Below are 19,950 nucleotides of genomic sequence, written 5' to 3' on the forward strand. Positions count from 1 at the left end.
GGAAACAGCCTAGATTCAGGTGCAGTCCTTAGGAAACAGCGTGGATTCAGGCGCGGTCCTTAGGAAACAGCCTAGATTCAGGCGCGGTCCTTAGGAAACAGCCTAGATTCAGGCGCGGTCCTTATGAAACAGCTAGATTCAGGTGCAGTCCTTAGGAAACAGCGTAGATTCAGGTGCAGTCCTTAGGAAACAGCGTAGATTCAGGCGCGGTCCTTAGGAAACAGCGTAGATTCAGGCGCGGTCCTTATGAAACAGCGTAGATTCAGGTGCAGTCCTTATGAAACAGCGTAGATTCAGGCGCGGTCCTTATGAAACAGCGTAGATTCAGGCCCGGTCCTTAGGAAACAGCGTAGATTCAGGCCCGGTCGCCATGCCACAATAAAACCACAGATTCCCCAGAAACATGCTTTGCCTTTCCTGCTGAGTGGCCGCTTGCAGGTCCAGGTCACTGAGCGGGGACCAAAAGCCGTATGTAGCTTCTCATATAGCCATTCTCCAAGGTCTCAATTGGCTGGGAACCCTATGTCAAAATGTGTTGGTGTAAATCCCTCACTCCCCTACAGACTCTGGCTACGTCCTGTTTTCTGACGTTCTCTACATCACCCTCGAGGAACGAAAATTAAGACTTCAGGCAAATTTGAGGCATAGGACCCCCAAAAGACCATTTTCCTCAATAGGAAAATCGGTTGAATTTTCAGAGGCAATTTATGACTTACTTTAAAAAAAAAAAATTATTACAGCAGCCTGGAGAGCTGACCCTGCCCCCCACCTAGGCAGAGTGCAGGAGAGCAGGCAGCTCAGCTACCACCCAGGCCCAGATCAGAGCTTTGAGTTGGGGGACCCCATCCATGAACCGCTGGAGCGTGAAGAGGCCAGTCCTGCAGATCCAAAGCCGCAGGATCTTCACGACACAGGTCAACAGCAGGATGTCCAAGAGGAGTCCCCGTGAGGGTGCAGTGTTGGTAGTGTAGCAGAAGCCAGAGGCCTCGAACCCGTCCAAGGACTGGTCGCAGTGAACATTTGCAAGTAAAGCTGTTGGTCGAAAGGGTGGACTGCGCGGCGCTGCAGGTCCACGGCCACATTTTTGTTTGTTTGTTTTGTTGTCTTTGGGGGAGGAGGTCGCAAGGGCAGAATAGCAGATATGGAGGAGGGACGGTGATGAGTGGGTTTGGGATACATGACGTGAAATTCACAAAGAATCAATACAAGGTTTTAAAAAGTAAAATAAAGGAAAGAAATTTAAATATATATATATATAACTGTAGGAGTGTTTTTGCCTGCATGCATGCTCAATGCCCACAGAGGTCAGTTGTGAGACACCATGTGGTGCTGGGACTCAAACCCAAGTTCTCTGGAAGAGCACCGGTGCTCTAACCACAGAGCCATCTCTCCAGTCTCTGTGACTTGCCTTTTAAAGCACACAGCTTAATCCTGGCATAAAATACAACTGGTGATCTGGCCTGACAGGGACCTGTGAGTGACTCCAGGAATCTGAGACGTCCAGGGCCTGGAGTGGGCAGGGTTGGTAAACATTGCAGTCCCCTGAACCCTGAACCCCAAACCACCTCTCTCTCTTTCCCTTTCTTTCTCTCTCCTACTCACCATAACATGCCTCCCACTATACTTGTCCTTATCTTTCCTCTTGGGGCTTCCTCTGGGGGTGGGGGCACCCCTGAGGAGGCTTTCTATGACTCCTCCAAGTGTGTTATATTAGCTGTCCCTCTGTGTCTTCGGGACCCTCAACACATCTCTATCCTGCAGAACCAGGCTCCTCTATCCTGTTACTCCTCACCCCAGAATCCCTCAGAAATCTCTGTAACTGACGGTTGTCTGGCTTGCTGGCGAGTGCCCGTTACCTAAGCTGAGGCGTCTTACCAACACATTTGTAACATTTAACCTAGTCCCAGAAACAGAGCTGTTGATAATATTACTTTTCTTATCGGTGTGATTATTGCTGTACATTGTCATTTCTAATAGGGTGCATGCATTCAGTCCTTACCATCATTATCCAAAGACTTCCGACTCCTTAACTCACAAGTGATTCTGCGGAACCCATCCTGGGGCACATTGTGTCTTTCTTTCCCTCAGATTAAGAATTTTCTCTTCAGAGGCTACAGAGAAGGGTCAGCACTTAAGAGCAGTTAACGCTCTTCCAGAGGACCCAGGTTCAGGTCCCAGCACCCACATGATAGCTCTGTAACTCCAAGATCTGACACCCTCACACAGACATACATGCAGGCAAAACACCAATGCACATAGAATTCTTTTAAAAATTAAAAAAAAAAAAGATTTCTCTCTTCAGATTAAATTTCTAAGAGTTTCCCTTCTGCCTTATGAACTCCTGAATATTAAGGCTGACCTGCAAACGCTCCCCCGCTCATAAAGCCTCTTTGACCCCTGTGGTAGTTTGAATGAGAAATATCATCTATAGCAGTGAGTCTCAATCTTTCTAATGCTGCAACCCTTTAATACAGTTCCTCCTGTTGTGGTGACCCCAACCATAAAATTATTTTCATTGCTACTTCATAACTGTAATTTTGCTACCGTTACAAATTGTACTTTAAATATCTCTGTTTCCCAATAGTCTTAGGCAACCCCTGTGAAAGGGTCATTTTGACTCCCAAAGGGGTCACAACCCACAATACCACTCTAGTTAGTTGTGCTCTAACAAATAAAGATTGCCTGAAGATCAGAGGGTGGAGCTAACCATTAGTTAACCGAAGAGGTCTGGGTGTGTACAGATAGACAGGAAGTGATATGGCTGGGTAGAGAGAGGAATGTGAGGTGGGTGAGGTAGGAGGAGTCAGAGAGGTAAAGGTGACTTTGGCTGCTCCTTGACTTCTCTGATCTTTCAGCATTTACCCTGATATCTGACTCCAGATTTTTATTATTAAGACCAATTAGAATTTGTGTTATGGATGCCTGCTACTTTTAAGAATGAGGAAGAATTTCCCAGAGGCCTTGAAACACAGTGTCCTCATTTCTCTTGTGACCATTACTAAAACAACCCCTTTTAACAGTAATTAGGCTTCCTTAGCCGGGCAGTGGTGGTGAATGCCTTTAATCCCAGCATTCGGGAAGCAGAGGCAGGTGGATCTCTGTGCTGACAACTTGGACTACAGAGAAAGTTCCAGGACAGGAACTACATAGAGAAACTCTGCCTCAAAAAACAAACAACAAAACAAAGCACAGGGTTTCTTGACCTTGAAGAAAACTAGACCGTTGTATCTAGAGCCCCAAGTCCCAGACCCTGAACTGTATCAGGCTTGTAGGACAGGAGAGAAAGGCCCACTCTGGGGCTGGCAGTCAACAGCACCTACCTCAAGAGTTATTTGCAGGGGGAAAAAATAGCTTCTCAATTTAACAAATGTTTTATACTAGTGGGAAAACATTTGAGGGGAACCATCAGCTTCGGTTTCCCAGATCTACCCCCTTTCTTTTCCAGAGCCCAGCCGAACACTTGTGAGTCACACAGCCACCTTCCTGATGGCCAGTCCACTTGCAACAACGGCCTCAAGCCCGATGAAGAAAGGGCCTGTGTTGTTTCCATGTTTTGTGATAGATAATAATTTAAATGTTCGTTTACTAAGATCTGTGTGCTATCACACTTATTCTTAGCCTTCTCGCTGAGATGCATGCCGTTATCATGCCTTCCTGATCGGCTCTGAAAACCAGGGGGAAGAGACTGTGCAAAGCAACCACTCAACTAAGAGTTTATTTTGTTTGTCTATATGGGAAGGACTCACTCTCTCCAGAAAGCTCTTTTAGGAAGAAATTTCATCTTCATTCTCTCAAGATTTTCCATTCTTCATCTTTAATGTCTCCTGGTAGAATTCAATTTATTTTGAATCTTTAAAAAGACTCTTTTCTGTCTATTTACTTGTTTGGGGATCGAAGGTGCCCTGGCCAGTGGGGTCCTCAATGGGGACCTGAAGGGTGGACCAGCGAATGAGAGGGACAAGAGACACAGAGAATGAGAGCAAGACAGGATGTCTGATCAAGCTCCAACGTTTTATTTTTTTCTTAAGGCATAAGATCATAAGATCTCCAAAGATCATGTTTTTATTAGAGTTTAATCACATTTAATTAGAAGAGTTCTGTTTTTTTTCTCTTAAAATGGATTTCATGGTGTTGTGTATAAACTTTTTGTAAAAAGTACAATGATTTTGAAGAGTGAAAATCAACTTCATATAGCACAGAATGGGCAGACCTTACTCAGCAAGGGAGGCTGCTGGGAATTATGCATCACCTAATATTCTGGATTACTGGGGGGTGATATGTAGAACTTGACTGCTAATTGATGGAGAATGGCCCAGCCCTCTGAATTGTGCCACCCCTGGGCAGGCGGGTCTGGCTCGCATAAGGAAGCTGGTAGAGCAGAAGCATTAAGTCAGCCTATCAGTGGCATTGCTCTATGGTTTCTGTTTTTGTTCCTGCCTCAGGCTTTGCCGTGGCTTCCCTTGGTGATGGACAGATTGACAGTGACCTGTAACATGGACTCAATATTTGCTCTAACTTGCTTTTGGTCTTTTTTTTTATTATTATTATTCTAACAACAGAAACTATTGGGATAGAACTTGTTACCTCTTTAATCCCCATCAGCAAACTACAAAATAAGTTCTGACAGTGATAACCTCCAACAGTTTCTATGGCACATTTTGGAACAGAGACTTTAAGGAGCTTCTCCAAACCCATGTTTGCCCAGCTACAAAGTACAGAATAAGGACTCAGAGCTAGTTCAGCTGTCCCCATTGCCTCTTGTTTTCCATGGATGTATCTCTGTAAGAATTTGCCCAGTGTGGACGCGCCACGGCCTTCCTGCTATATGCACCTCATGTTGGGGGAGGGGCCAGTGTTCTCTCCAAGGGCTTCTCACCCAGTGGCATTCTCCTGGTTGACCCTCTCTAGTTTTCCAGTTTCCTCTGATCTTGACCCCAGCAGCAGTCTCTCTCCTTATACCCTGGAAATAGGAGAATTCACTTGTGCAATAGTAATAGGTGAGGCAATGAATGGTCCAGTTAGAACCAGTGGGGAAGCAAGGGATGCATTCTAGAAAAGATCAGCCTGAGCAACAGAGGGGCTTAGATTTCTCTTCTACCTGTTATCTTCCCGTTTCTTCCCCCAGAATGGACGTTTCTAGGAGGTAGGAGGGGGGGCTTCCACAGAAGTCCCTGTTGCACAAAATTTTATCTGACACAAGTAGATGAATGAGATGCAAGAATACCCATAAGAGAGTTAATGCCCAGGAAGTCGAGAAGTCCAGTAGGGGAAAGGTCAGCCGCACTGCTCCTGCTCCCTGGTAAGGAAGTCTCTGCGGTTCTTTGAGCTGATGTAGCTGGAGTTGGCCACTACCACCTATTGTTCTCTACATCCTGTTTTGGGGGCCCTGGGCTGGCCCATCTGGAGTCTACCCCCACCGTTACATATTTACATCCTGTTGAGGGCCTTGCATTGTCTCAGCTGGAGTGGCTACTACGACCTCATTTTTCTTATGTTCCATTCTTGGTGTGGGTATTGTTGGTTAGTCTGTCCCAAGGCTAAATTCCTGCCCCAGATCTCAGGATGTATGTATGCATTGCCAGAGGAGCGCAGGTATGCATGACTGTTGCCAGAACCTGTTGTGGCTTTTACAGTTGTCTCACCTTATTTTCTGGTTACGTTTAGGACAGTTAAAATCCCAGATTCTGCGGATGGACTGGGTTTCCAGATCAGAGGTTTTGGCCCGTCGGTTGTTCATGCGGTGGGAAGAGGTAAGACATTCCCCTGGTATGGGGAACTGTGCTCTCCCATGTTTTGGCTGTTCCAGCTGAAATGTGTTTAGAATACATCATCGTAGTGTTAGGGACCATCTCCTCTCACTCTAGGAACTCAATGAAAGGACATCATATGTGAAAAATTAAAACCTCAAAAACTCAAATGGGGTGCGATCACTCACATCTGCATTACCTGCACCCAGGAAAGCCGGGGCAGAAGGGTTGCTGGGAAGTTGAGGTGAGCTTGGACTAGAGAGAGGCCTTGCTCAGAGAGCCCAAAGAGAGGCTACAGACGGCTCAGTAGGTGAAGCACTTCCCCCAAAACACGAGGTTGTAAGTTCAGATCTTCAACACCCACATTAAAAACAAAATCCAAAAAAGACCCTAGTGTGCTAGCACATGCCTGTAATCCCAACCCTTGGGAGGTAGAGACTGGAGAGTCACCTGGGCTTGCTGGCTGTCTAGGACAGCCCAATGGCAAATATCGGGTTCAGAGAGAGACCTGGCTCAAAAACTGAGGTGAAGAGATCTAGGAAAGATGGCTAATATCATCAACCTTTGGCTTCCACACACACACACACACACACACACACACACACACACACACACACACGAATAAATAATTAAACAATTAAATAGGACCCCGGTATTCTTAAGCATATTTATTGCTGTTACAAATTTGATTGAAGAATGACAACCCCGATCATAATTTTTTGTATTCTTTAGTTTAAACTAATGATGATTTTTAAGCTTATCTATTTATATTTTCCTTAGCAGCAAATAAATGTTGGGGTTTTGGTCAATAATTAAAGAATGTGAGTTTCCAGGCTTTGTAGAGAGTCCTGTGGGCTTGATACCCAGTTGCTATATATTTCCTTCAATTTTTTTCCTTTGAGTCCGTAATAAATCTCACCATGAAATTCATTCTAAATCAAATAATTGTAGTGACTAAAAGCCTGTGTGCATTTTACTTTACTTCTTTGAAAGGCAAATAAAAAACCAAAACGCTCTTGTGATGTGTATTTTTATTTTATCTTGACACCAGTAAAGAGAGTAGAGATTTCCCAGTGTTGCACATAATAAAGTAGCCTGGCTGATGGAGCAAGAAGGGCCTTTGTGTGCTGAGAAGTCTCATATTTATCTAGTAAGGGGGAGGTTTGCAGTTCAAAAAAATGCAAAACATCATAATGTGATCACTCAAACATGAAGCAGGAACATTTTTTTAACTTTTTAAATTTTTTTTAAAATTTAATTTTTAATTATACTCATGATATTCCATTAATTACACTCATGATATTAATTACATTTGTGGTATTCATTGATTACATTCACAGTATTTATCCAATAACTATATTTATTATATTCATTAATTACATTAATTGTATTGATTTATTACAATCATGACATTATGTCTTGATACTACTCTCCATTTGTGGGGCTTTTCCATAACACAAAACAGAGATTCTGTACTTAGGAAATCATTGCTCTATATTCCTTTCTTCTCCATCTTGAGATAACGTCTAATCTTTCTGTCTCTATGAATTTATATATTCTATATATTTCATGTAATACACTTCTACAGTATTTGTTCCTTTTTTAATGTAAAAACATTTTATGTACAACTACAGGAGAAATAATACACAGATAGCTTGAACATAAGAACAGGTTATAATTCAAAAGTCTAATCTTATTTAAAACTGGAAAATATTTTCTCTGTAGAAAATAGTAAAAATGATAAAATTTCCCAATAAGCCAAATAATAGCTGAAATATACATATAAATATTGATTAGATTCTGGGATACAGAAGAAACCTATTTTCATCTGTCCAGAGAGCTGTGTTTTACTTAACTTCTGTAAGTGAGATTCCTATTCATCTTCCCCTTCACTTTTTGATTTATGGCAGACATTTTTCTATAGGCTAATCCATAATCTAAAAAGATTTTAGCTTCCCTTCCTGAAAGTACAGCTAGCATTTTCTTTAATCAACTTGATATGGCACAAATTCTTATCCTAATAGTGAAATGTTTCACTAAAGCTTGCCTAGTGATTGGGTAAAACCAAAACTTATAAGCCACAGTCATCCTAGGGTTCCCCCTGCTATACAGCCTCCCTGGTTCTGTGGGTTGCATTCTGATTGTCCTTTACTTTATATCTAATATCCACTTATGAGTGAGTACATACCGTATTTGTCCTTCTGAGTCTGGATTACCTCACTCAAGATGATATTTTCTAGTTCCATCCATTTGCCTACAAATTTCATGATGTCCTTGTTTTTCTCTGCTGAGTAGTACTCCATTGTGTATGTATACCACGTTTTCTTAATCTGTTCTTCCGTTGACAGGCATCTAGGTTGTTTCTAGGTTCTAGCTATTACCAATAATGCTGCTATGAACATAGTTGAGCATGTATCTTTGTGGTATGGTTGAACATTCCTTGGGTATATACCCAAGAGTGGTATGGCTGGGTCTTGAGGTAGATCGATTCCAAATTTTCTGAGAAACCACCATACTGATTTCCACAAGTGGTTGTACAAGTTTGCAGTCCCACCAACAGTGGAGGAGTGTTCGTTCTCCTTGTTCCACATCCTCTCCAACATAGATTGTCGTTAGTGTTTTTGATCATAGCCATTCTGACAGGTGTAAGGTGGTATCTCAGAATCGTTTTGGAGGCATCACCATCCTGACCTCAAGCTCTACTATAGAGCTATAGTAATAAAAACAGCTTGGTACTTGCATAGAAACTGACATTTAGACCAATGGAATTGAATTGAAGACCCTAACATTAATCCACACACATATGAACACCTGATTTTTGACAAAGAAGCCAAAACTATACAATGGAAAAAAGAAAGTATCTTCAACAAATGGTGCTGGTATAACTGGATGTCAACATGTAAAAAATTGCAAATAGATCCATATCTGTCACCATGCACAAAACTTAAGTCCAAGTTCATCAAAGACCTCCACATAAATTCCAGTTACTCTGTACTTGATAGAGGAGAAAGTAGGAAGTAGTCTGGAATGCATTGGCACAGGAGATCACCTCCTAAATATCACACCAGTAGCACAGACACTGAGAGCAACAATTAATAAATGGGACCTCTTGAAACTGAGAAACTTTTGTAGGGCAAAAGACACAGTCAATAAGACAAAAAGACAGCCTACAGAATGGGAAAAGACCTTCACCAACCCCACATCTGACAGAGAACTGATCTCCAAAATATATAATGAACTGAAGAAACTAAACATCAAAATACTGAACAATCCAATTGAAAAATGGGTTACAGAGCTAAACAGAGAATTCTCAACAGAAGCTGAAAGACATTTAAGGAAATGCTCAACATCCTTAGTCATCAGAGAAATGCAAATCAAAGCGACTGTGAGAAGCAGGAACATTTTGAAAGGGTGTTGCTATCAGAACCAATTAATGTTATATTACAAAATAATCAATGTGTGTATGATTAAAAGATAAATTTTTCTGCAAAGAATTATCTTTTACTTAGATTTTCACAGTGGTTGGGTGAACATTTAAGGCCCTTCCAATAGCCCTTCAATGCTGTAGAACAGAAGTATGCCAAGACATCACACATTACTTCTGTTTTCACTAACCTATCAGAAGTTAGTCTCATGCCTGGGGACAGTCACTGTAAGCCTGAATATGTGCAGCTGTGGCCCTCATCACTGTCTTTTGAGTGGATGGCCACTGTGTTCCTGCTTTTTGTTTCTTAAATGGGGAAGGTGGGGTGGGGGGGGGTGGGCTCTTGTGTCTTTCCTCACAGATTTTTCCCCCCAGTGGTGGTTCATTATCAAACAAATTCTGCCACAAGAAAAGGTCACTGCAGTCACTCTGCCAGTATTACTGCTTCCAGGCCACTAGAGTTCAGCCTTGGATCAGTCTAAGGAACGTCTTAGCTCTTTCTTCAGAATAGCTTGGGAAAACAAAACAAAAAAAACAAAATGAAGCAACACAACACAAATCATCTCACCAGTCTTCCAGAGTTACAGAGTGTGTGCTTCCTGGCTCACTGTCTGTCCTCGTGGGCCCTTATCCTTATTCAGCCGTCTCTTCTTCACATGCTCCTGCTCTGATGAGTCTTTTCTCCTTCTCACACTTGCCTCCTGATTCCCAAGATACACTTCTTTCTCACCTCACTGACAGACGCAGGCTCTAAGGCAGGTGTCCCTCGGCATCCTCTAAGTATAATAAAGTTCAGACTCCAGCATCTTCACTCCAGGCAGCTAGGACTCCTGGGAGAAAAGATTTGCTCTGTGGCTTTCCCAATCTGAACTCATCTGCACCCCCTGCACCAAATTCTTAGCTCACCCCCCCCCAAAAAAAAAACACCTTTAAGCTTGCACACAGACAGAACTGCTTAGATGTCCAGATTGTCAGGTGATTTTCCGACTTAGAGCCTTGCTCTCTGTCGAAATGGCCCTCCTCACCTGAGACTCAATTCAGTGCAGGAAAACCATTTCTTCGATTGAACCTTAGAGGACACTGAACAGAGACAAAAAGGTGTATTCTTAAGTTTAAAAAATGTGTTTATGGGTGCATTGCTTGCAATGGAAATTTTTTTGCTATATGGTAAGTTTTATGGGCACTGCTATGATATTATATATATATATACATATATATATCAATGTGTGTGTATATATGTATATATATATGTAATATGTGAAATTCATTAATAGTATTTGTTGGTGTTGATTTGCTCTAATACCAATGGTTGGAAAGTATTAAGTCACCAGTTAGAACATGCTATTTACATATTTACATAGGTACATAAAGTGACTGGACAATTGATAACTGCTTAATGCCTTTGTTCACATATTCTCTGGTTCCTGAACTCTCATTTATCCTCGTCAATCAGCCATAATTGCTAATTGGCTTGATTGTTTTTTCTTTAAGAATTGCCTTTTTAGGAGTGGAGATGAGTCAGTTGAAGTGTGCTTGCACTGCTTGCTGGACCTGAGTTTGAATCTCTAGCACCCACATAAAAACACCAATGCAGAGTGCACACCTAGAATCCTAGCATTGGGGAAGCAGAAACAGGATTCCTGGGGCTTGCTGGACAGCCAGCCTAGCTAATAATTTAGCTCCAGGATGGGTGGGAAAGCCTGACTCAAAAAAATAAAGTGAAAGGTAATCTAAGAACTGCTTATTGTTGACCTCTAGTCTACCTATGCATGCACACACACACACACACACACACACACACACACACACACACACGCACATGCACACGCACACGCACACACACACACACACACACATGTACATTCACATAGGATCACATAAACTGGTGCATGCATACCCACACACTTGTGTATACTCATGTGAATATGCATTCCAATGTACATACAGAAAAAAATATAGGATTTTTAGAGAATTTTTTTTTTCCTTTTTGGTTTTTTGAGACAGGGTTTCTCTATGTAGCTTTGCGCCTTTCCTGGAACTCACTTGGTAGCCCAGGCTGGCCTTGAACTCACAGAGATCCGCCTGCCTCTGCCTCCCAAGTGCTGGGGTTAAAGGCGTGCGCCACCACCGCCCGGCTGAGAATTTATTTTTATATGCACATAAAATTGTTGGGGTTTGAAAAACAAAAGTAATATTTCAGTATTTATGGATTTTGTAAATATAGTTTATGCCTCTTTCACTTTTTTAAACTATTTAGAAAGTTAGATTGACTAGATATTTGAAAGGGAAACATCTGATTAGCAATGTGAAGGTCATTATGCAATATTCCTTCAAAATAATCCTTGTGGAGGCAGAGGAATATGTTGTTAATTGTACTCAGGATCATGGGTGAAGAACTGGGAAGACTGAGAGGGCATTGCTATCTGAACAAGATTCATTTGGGACATTTTAGGTAGCTTTAAACAAATAATGTTTAAATGTTTAAAAGCACTTACATTGTTCTATATCTGATACAGGTGAATCCTTTTGCTGACATTCGATTTTGACAATTTTCCCGATTTATCTTTAAAGGTACTGTGGCCGCAGCAGCTGGCCTTCACCCAGGGCAGTGTATTATCAAAGTAAATGGAATCAATGTCAGCAAAGAGACCCATGCCAGTGTCATCGCACACGTGACAGCCTGCCGGAAATACAGGCGGCCCATGAAGGTACAGATAAGATTAGACTGAACTGAAAATTCATATGAAATACTGAGGGGATGGTGTAGAATAATGCATGAAAAGCTTTAAGGTTTCCAGTTCTCTTCCAATTTAAGCACAGCACTGTGAATCTCATGGTGACTACTGCATTTGATTAGTTAATCCTAGTGTTGGCTATGTCTAAATAGTTGTATTTTATCATTACATTTTATTCTTGTAGCATCATTGTCTGTTTAAAAACATGTTCTGAGACACTTTCTTTTCTTCCTTCTGTCTCTCTTACCCTTTCAAATCCCATTGTTTCTGGGGGTTGAACCCAGGGCCAAATGCATACGGGACAAGTGTCTGCCACCGAACTCCTCCCTCAGCCCTTATTTTTGATAAGTTTATGAATGTCAAATCTACAGCTATGAAATGTTTTCACGAGATACTTTCAAATATATACTGATCAAGCTTGTATAAATATACTCTTCATAACAAATCTTCTATGGAAAATTATGGACTGTGGATTTTATATAGCCAGTGGTTAATTTTTAATTATAGTTATTTAGGCAACTGGATTTAGCTTTAAAAGAAACTACCAGAATATACTTGCCAGTGTTTAAATTTTTAAGCACTGTCCTTTGATCTGTTAAATGCCATCAAGAGGTGAAATTGCAACCCAATATAAGCAAATTCTAATGTCTGAATAAAAAGTGAGCAGTGGCTCGGTAGACTAGAGTCTCAGGTTATCTGCTAGAGGCAGAGGGACCCTTTACTGGGGGAGGGTCATATGTTTTCCTTCCTCTGTATGATAAAGTTCTCTCGCTTTTGAGAATATGACTGTGCCCACACCAGGAGGATGACTGGCTGCTTTTACTGCAGTAGGGCTGAAGTTCTGCAAAGCATTGATTCCGCAGAGAAAGAGCTGATTTATTTTACTTACTACTAAGGTCAGCATTGGAATAGAAGCTTAGACATTATGCATAGACTCATAGGTTACTCTGAACGATGGCAGTTCAGTAAGCACTTGTTCACCTGTACACTTCGGAAATAATCAAGTCTTCCTCTTCTGTTAGGATTTGACTAAGTAAACAAACTGATTCAGTTGATTTACCCCTTTCCCTTTCCCTACCTATTTTCCTGGAGACGTCATGATCAGGAAATAGTTAAGAGAGACAATGAATTCACTGAGTATGATGCACTGTCAGGTACCCATTGCCATGTAACAGAGGACCCCAAAACCAGGTGACTTAGGACAGCACTGTCTTTCTCTGAATTTGACTGGATGGTGGTTCTTCTGAAACTGTTGATGTACCTTTCGTTGTTCTGCAAGGACCTGATAGGGTACCTGGATCCCCTCCTCATAGCACCCAGATGTATGTGCCAAGCTGCCCACCTGAGTTCTTGTCTAGACGGTCTCTTGCAGGATTCTTCTTCATGCATAGTACCAACATATCAGGAGGGGCGGGGGGTTCACTGCCATAAGCCTTCTACCTGGGTGATATGTGCCACTAACCCCTTGGACAATTGAGTCATTCGGCCAAGGCAGGGTCAGGGTGAGAAGGACCTAAAAGAAAACATGGATCTGTGGGTGTGGTTCATCACAGATAAAAGAATGACCAAGTCAACGTGTGTGTGTGTGTGTGTGTGTGTGTGTGTGTGTGTGTGTGTGTGTGTGGTGTTAGAGATTAAGCCTAGAGCCTTGTGAATGTTAAGCATGTCCTTACTTCTGAGTTCTACCACATCTCCAATCCTTGGATCTTATTTTAGTGACTTATGGCAGCACACTAACTAAACACAATTGTAGAGCTGATTCAGGGAAAACTGAATGCTACACATTATATTATACTTAAGTAATTCAGCTCAATTTGATTTATCATCTTATTTATAAACCTTGGAGTCATATAACCCTTGAAGCATTTATTTGGAAATCATTTCATCTGTCTTGTTTCTCTAAAGAAGATTGGAACTGCTGTTTTAATTAAACTATAGGATGAATTATGTCTTACATGAAAGGATGTTACGTGACTCGGAAATTCAGTATGATAGAGATGGTCTTCCAGTTTTCACATTGGTTTGATTCATAATACCATTAATGTATGAAAATATAGTTAATGTTAGGACCTTAAAATGGTGTTCATAATTATAGGTAATTGGTGCAGCAAATAATTGCCCATTAGCATTTGTTTATTTTAAGGTATAATTTATAACTCACTTAAAGATATACTTGAGACATTTTAATAAGACATTTGGGAACTATATCCCATTTTAAAGAATTCATGCTTAGAATAAATGCATAGAGTATATCTTCTGAAAATAATTTAAGCTAGAAACAGTCAGAGCATTAGCATTGGCTGTTTATTCTGAGGTTTTATTTCATTTTCAAATTTTATTACTATTAAACTAGAAAAATAAACAAGCTAGATGGTCAAGCTTCTTCCTAAAACAGGGTTATGAAGTTAATATCCATCTTGGCATCTACACAGTATCTCTGAGAGTTCTCCCTTTCTTCCCTTCCAGCAAGATTCCATACAGTGGGTTTATGATAGTCTTGAAAGTGCTCATGAAGACCTCCAGAAGTGCCCCTCGAAGCCCCCTGGAGATGAGGCAGGGGATGCTTTTGACTGCAAAGTAGAAGGTAGGTTGCTTTTTTTCTCTTCTCATGTGCTTATGCTATTCTTTTCCATAGTGTCTGTATCTGTTCCCAAGTATTGAGGTCTTTTATTTTTAGTCTGTGGCTCAGTACCAAATTTATATGTCAATTGCAGACATGCAAGTATTAATGGGTAGTGGTTGACATGTGATGATTTTTTTTTTTTTTTGAGGTAGGGTTTCACTTACTATATGGCCCAGTCTGGTCCAGAATATGTGATGATCTTCCTGCCTTTGCCTCCTGAGTGATGTGATTCCAGGTGAGCACCAGATGCTCTGCGGCAGCCCCTTTGCAGTGTTTCCCCAGGGTTTCTCATTCAGTCATCAAAACAAAGTCTCATCAGTTACCTGAACCTCTTTTAGGGAAGAAATTGAGCCCATTTAGGTCAAGGATTTAGTGTGCTAGTTAAGTCATGGGGGGTAGGAGGGTAGATTCAACTCAGGATTTCCCTCTTGGAGGTGATTGACATGTAGACATTTCTGTTCCTGTAGGGCTCACCATAGTAAGCTTCCTTGGAAGCTAGGCAGAAATGCAGACTCTCTGCCTCCACCCCAGGTCTAATGGTTCAGGTCCCCATTTTCTCTGCTTCACATAATCAAGTACATACAAGAAGTCATAGTATTGAGATAGTCTGTAGCACCTTTAAAATATAAACCTGAGTCAAGTAATGTTTATTATATTCCCACCTTGACAATGAGAGAGGGGGTACATATCTGAGTTTGTGAAGCCACACACACACACACACACACACACACACACACACACACACACACACACCCCTTTTGAAAAGTGTCTTGCTTCTGTTTCTGTTTCTCAATGGAGCAGTCCTTCGAATGTCTATATTCAGTTACTCCTTTACCTACAGCAGCTGGGGCTATTGTATTTATGCCTACACTTGCCAAATATCTTGAGTAATTTTTTTCAAAACTTTCCCATAGAAGTCCTTGAATCCACTCTTATATTTTTGTTGTGTCCTTCCAACATGTTTATTAGTGGGAATCTCTGAACAACTTCTTTTATACTGTAAATTTCCTTTGAGACGGGATCTCTAATTGTTCTTGAGGTTACTGATTAGGATGGGCAGGCTGGCTTGCCCAGGAGACCTAGGGATTCTCCTGTAGACAGAAGGTTTCTCTGGTCCTGCTCAGGCCCTACGGTCAGGATGAATCTCTCTCACCCGCGTCCTGCAGCAGCTTGGTCCCAAATAAACACAGAGAGGCTTATATTATTTTCAAACTATATGGCCTAATAGCTCAGGCTTCTCACTAGCTAGCTCGTACAACTTAACTCAGTCCATTTCTGTTCATCTATATGTTGCCACCTGTTCTGTGGCTTTACCTGTGTGCCATTGCATGCTGCTCCCAGGATGGTGGGATGGTGTCTCTCCTGCCTCTCCTTTCTCCTCTCACTATCTCCCTTGGATTTTCCCGCCTGGCTCCATCCTGGCCTGCCAAGACCAAAATGGTTTTATTTACCAACCAATCAGAGCAACACATATTCACAGCATACAGAAAGACATCTCACAGCACTTCCCCTTTTCTGTTTTGGAAAGAGATTGCATTTATAATCAACCCCCTTTAAATAAAAATAAACATTTATAACCAGTATTTTGGAAATTTGGGGGTAGCTTCTCATACTACTTCCTGCTGGTTATGGGTGCTAGCAAACTTTGGTGATTCTGAGAAAATTAAGAATTATGGTCAAGTCCTGACTGGAGTAGTCTGTGAGGCTGCATAGTCTGAGCCAGTTGCCTTGAAGCTGTTTTTGGATGTTGGACAATCTGGGTCATGGTGTCTGTCATCAGAGACCTTATACAGGGTCTTTCTTGGCTAATCAAACCATATGAGCCTAGAAGCAATCCATAGGTTCTCATCTTCTGTGGAAACATAAGCAGAACCTTTTTTCCAAAGCAACATATCCTTAGACATGAATTTTAAAGTCAAGATACCTTTAAAATGTATATATTGGCTTAATTCAGCAGCCTTTACAATCAAATGTCTATCTGCAGTTAAAAATCCCAAAGACAATATAATCCAGACTTTGTGTGTGATTTCCATCTTTATGTGGCTTATTTTTTGATATTAGTAACACTTCTGTCTACATTCTCCTGTTTCTGTCTCCCTGGCACTGGGATTACAAACGTGTGCCACTATACCCAGCATGTTTATATGGATTTTGGAGATCAGGCTCAGGTTTCTCATGCTGGCAAGGCAAGCACTAAATTAACTGAGCCATCTTCCCAAATCTCAGCTCCAAGGATTTTCTTTATTGGGAACAAGGGTCAAAGACTAACTGTCTATTCCTGTTGTGTGAATCTATTCACACTGTTCATGAGGGAATTTCTGTCCATTGTTGGAAGGATGCTTGGCTTGATCTGTCCAACCCATGGATAGTGTAAGAACTGTCTCAACTTCATCAAACAGTAATGTTGTTATGATAAAATATAATACTATTTATTCACAATAGAATTAGGTCCTGAGGCTTTTACTCCCCATTTGGAATCTGTCAGCATTGATCCACATCAAAAGGTAAATTGGTCTATGTGATGTTAGAAACTAAAAGGGATATTTATTTACTTTAAGGTAAACTGCTATTCTCCATTAGCCATATATATATATATATATATATATATATATATATATATATATACCACTAAAGTTGTACAAGAGAAAAGAATATATATACCATCTCTATATATGATACTTATATCTACCTTCCCAGTGCTGCAATTAAAAGCATGCACCACCACATGTGGCTCTAAACTTTTCTTTAATTCCTTTCCACAAGTTGGAAACTTAGTGGGTGAGTGGGATCTTGCCCTGAGTTCACCACTCCAGCTTTATTCCATTTCTTATTCCATTTATCTCTTTGAATAGAGAATTTAGCTCCATTCTACATTCTGGTGAACATTTTCTTCTCAAATATTTTCCCTTCCTCGGTGTGCTCCTCTTCATTAGAGTTAACACTAATAAGCACAAAACAAAGTCTATACTAGGCTCTTTTGAGATTTCCTCTGCCAACAGAACTAATCCAAATATCTTCACTTTAGCCTCAGGCAGACTCTTTGGACAAGGGCAAAAAGCAGCCACTTTCTTCACCAAAATATCACGAGAATGATCTCTAGGCAACATAGCAAAATTCTTCCAAGTTCAAATAACTCTTAGCACCACTGTCTTCCATGCTTCTGGTAGTATGACTTCTTAGGCAGTGCTAAAAGCACTTCACTGCTTTCGTAACCCAAAGTACAAAACTCCAAATTCCTCCAAACAAAGGCATGATCAGGCCTATCCCAGTATTACCCCTCTCCTGGAACCAAAACCTCTTTTAGTTAGGATTTTTTATTGCCGTGAAGACCATGCAACTCTTGCAATGAAAACATTTAATTGAGGTGGTAGCTTATAATTCCAGAGGTTCAGTCCATTATTATTATAGGGAGCATGGCAGCATGCAGGCAGATGGCAGACATGGTGTTAGCTGTGTCTTGACCAGAGGCAACAGGAAGCTGGCTGACTGTCACCCTGAGGAAAGCCTGCACTCCCTTTTGGGGCCATTTTCTCTTAAACCACCACAGGTATTTATATATTTATAAATTTATATATGCTTTTATATAACTGTACATTTTATATAAACATACATGATATCTATATAAAAAGATATATATTCTTTTCTGTTATGTGACTTTGGTATTATAAATAAAAGTTTTGCATGCATTTATATGCAAATATATAGCATAAATATAAAAACATGAGTATATAAGTCTATATACATATCTTATATATATATTATATACATGTATTAATTTTTCCTGTAGGACTTTGGAATTATAAATATTTTATTTTCTCTCACTCACTGTCTACTTTTAGGCCACATAACAGTTTCTTCTATGAGATTTTAGGTATTTACTCCTCAGTTTCTGAATGAATGTAGGCTAAACTGTAGTTGAAATTTCTAGATGGAAATTTTAGTCTAGTGAACATTGCTAAACTTTCTCAGTGAATATTCTCTCCAAGATGTGGTTAGAGAAACTTCAAGCATCTGGAAACAAAAATGATTCTTGTTTCTCCTTCCTGCCTCTGAAATATGAACTGCTTTGTGGGTTTTTTGGTTTTTTTTTGTCTTTAATCATTTGAGTACATTTTCCCACCATATTTGAGGCTATTTTAGAATATCTGACTCTGATTCATGCACATGTTCTAAAAAGACTTTCTTATTTGTTATTGAGTGTTTGCCTGCATGTGTATGTATGTGCACCAAGTACATGTCTGGTGCTCATGGAAGCCAGAAGAGGGTACCTGATGGTTATGAGACACCATGTAGATGCTGGGAACTGAACCTAGGGCCTCTGTAGGAGCAGATAGTTCTCTTAGCTTCTAAGCCTTCTCTCCAGCTGCTCACATATGCTTCAGATGAAAAAAGATGCAGTTGCCTCTATTCTATTTACATTGATGTAGATCAGCACGTATGTGGTCCACTGATCAAAGTGATATATCGATCAGATTAGATAGATTAAAATTTCAAGATATGAATCTGTCAAATATTGGCTTTTTCTTAGAAATATTTTGTTTTTTAAAGCATTAGCAAGAATAGGTATTCCACTTAGCATGTCTAACTTAGATAGCCTTTAAAGAACTATTAAAAATATTAAAAGATGCCATTCTCTGGGCATAGTGGTATACGTCTTTACTGCTAGTACTTTGGAGGCAGAGCCAGGCAGATCTTTTTTGAGTTCAAGGCCAACCTGGGCCTACACGGTAAGTTCTGGGTGAGCCAAAGCTGCATAGTAAGATCCTGTGTCAGCAATAAAATAAAAATAATAGAAAAATCCCAGAGATTCAAAATTACTTGATGAGGAGGAAAAAACATGAATTAGCTACACCAAAATTGTGTTCCAGAGGTCATCGACAAGTTCAGCACCATGGCCATTATCGACGGCAAGAAGGAGCATGTGAGTCTGACGGTGGACAACGTCCACCTGGAGTACGGGGTTGTCTATGAGTATGACAGCACTGCAGGTACCAAGTGCAACGTTGTGGAGAAGATGGTGGAGCCCAAAGGGTTCTTCAGCCTGACTGCCAAGGTAGGAGTGACCCTGTGACAGTCAGAGTCTTCTCAATTAGACACCAGACTGTCTCCTCTTCATTATACGGAATGACTGTGCATGTTACAGCAGTTACCTCTTTCAACTCTCCGCAGTCTTCATTATGTACCAGCTTCTTTTCATTGATCCTAGGAGCTTAGTGTTGAGTTGTGTGAGACTCCTGCCCAGGCAAGGCCTAGCTGACTTTTAACGTTGCTATATTCCTAATTTGGGCCAAAGAATAAGTTTCAGATAATTTTCATGATAGTTTTTCAAATGTACATTATTAAGAGTTCTTCATGTCACGAAATATAAGAAATTTGAAAATTCTTCAAGTGCCAAAATGTTGGGAAACTTAGGAACCAGTT

At 40.7% G+C, this 19,950-nt stretch overlaps 1 protein-coding gene across 1 annotated transcript in view; it reads left to right on the top strand.

Moving 5' to 3' along the window:
* Positions 1 to 19,950, top strand: part of Prex2 (phosphatidylinositol-3,4,5-trisphosphate dependent Rac exchange factor 2) — a 307,700-nt gene that overhangs the window by 134,463 nt on the left and 153,287 nt on the right. Inside the window, exons 19-22 of the mRNA XM_028864566.2 lie at positions 5,665 to 5,750; positions 11,743 to 11,879; positions 14,373 to 14,490; positions 19,398 to 19,582. Of these exons, the coding sequence (XP_028720399.1) occupies positions 5,665 to 5,750; positions 11,743 to 11,879; positions 14,373 to 14,490; positions 19,398 to 19,582 (526 nt within the window). The remainder of the gene's footprint in view (positions 1 to 5,664; positions 5,751 to 11,742; positions 11,880 to 14,372; positions 14,491 to 19,397; positions 19,583 to 19,950) is intronic.

This window comes from Peromyscus leucopus, chromosome 5 (assembly GCF_004664715.2).
Source record: "Peromyscus leucopus breed LL Stock chromosome 5, UCI_PerLeu_2.1, whole genome shotgun sequence".
In the NCBI taxonomy this organism is placed as follows: domain Eukaryota; kingdom Metazoa; phylum Chordata; class Mammalia; order Rodentia; family Cricetidae; genus Peromyscus; species Peromyscus leucopus.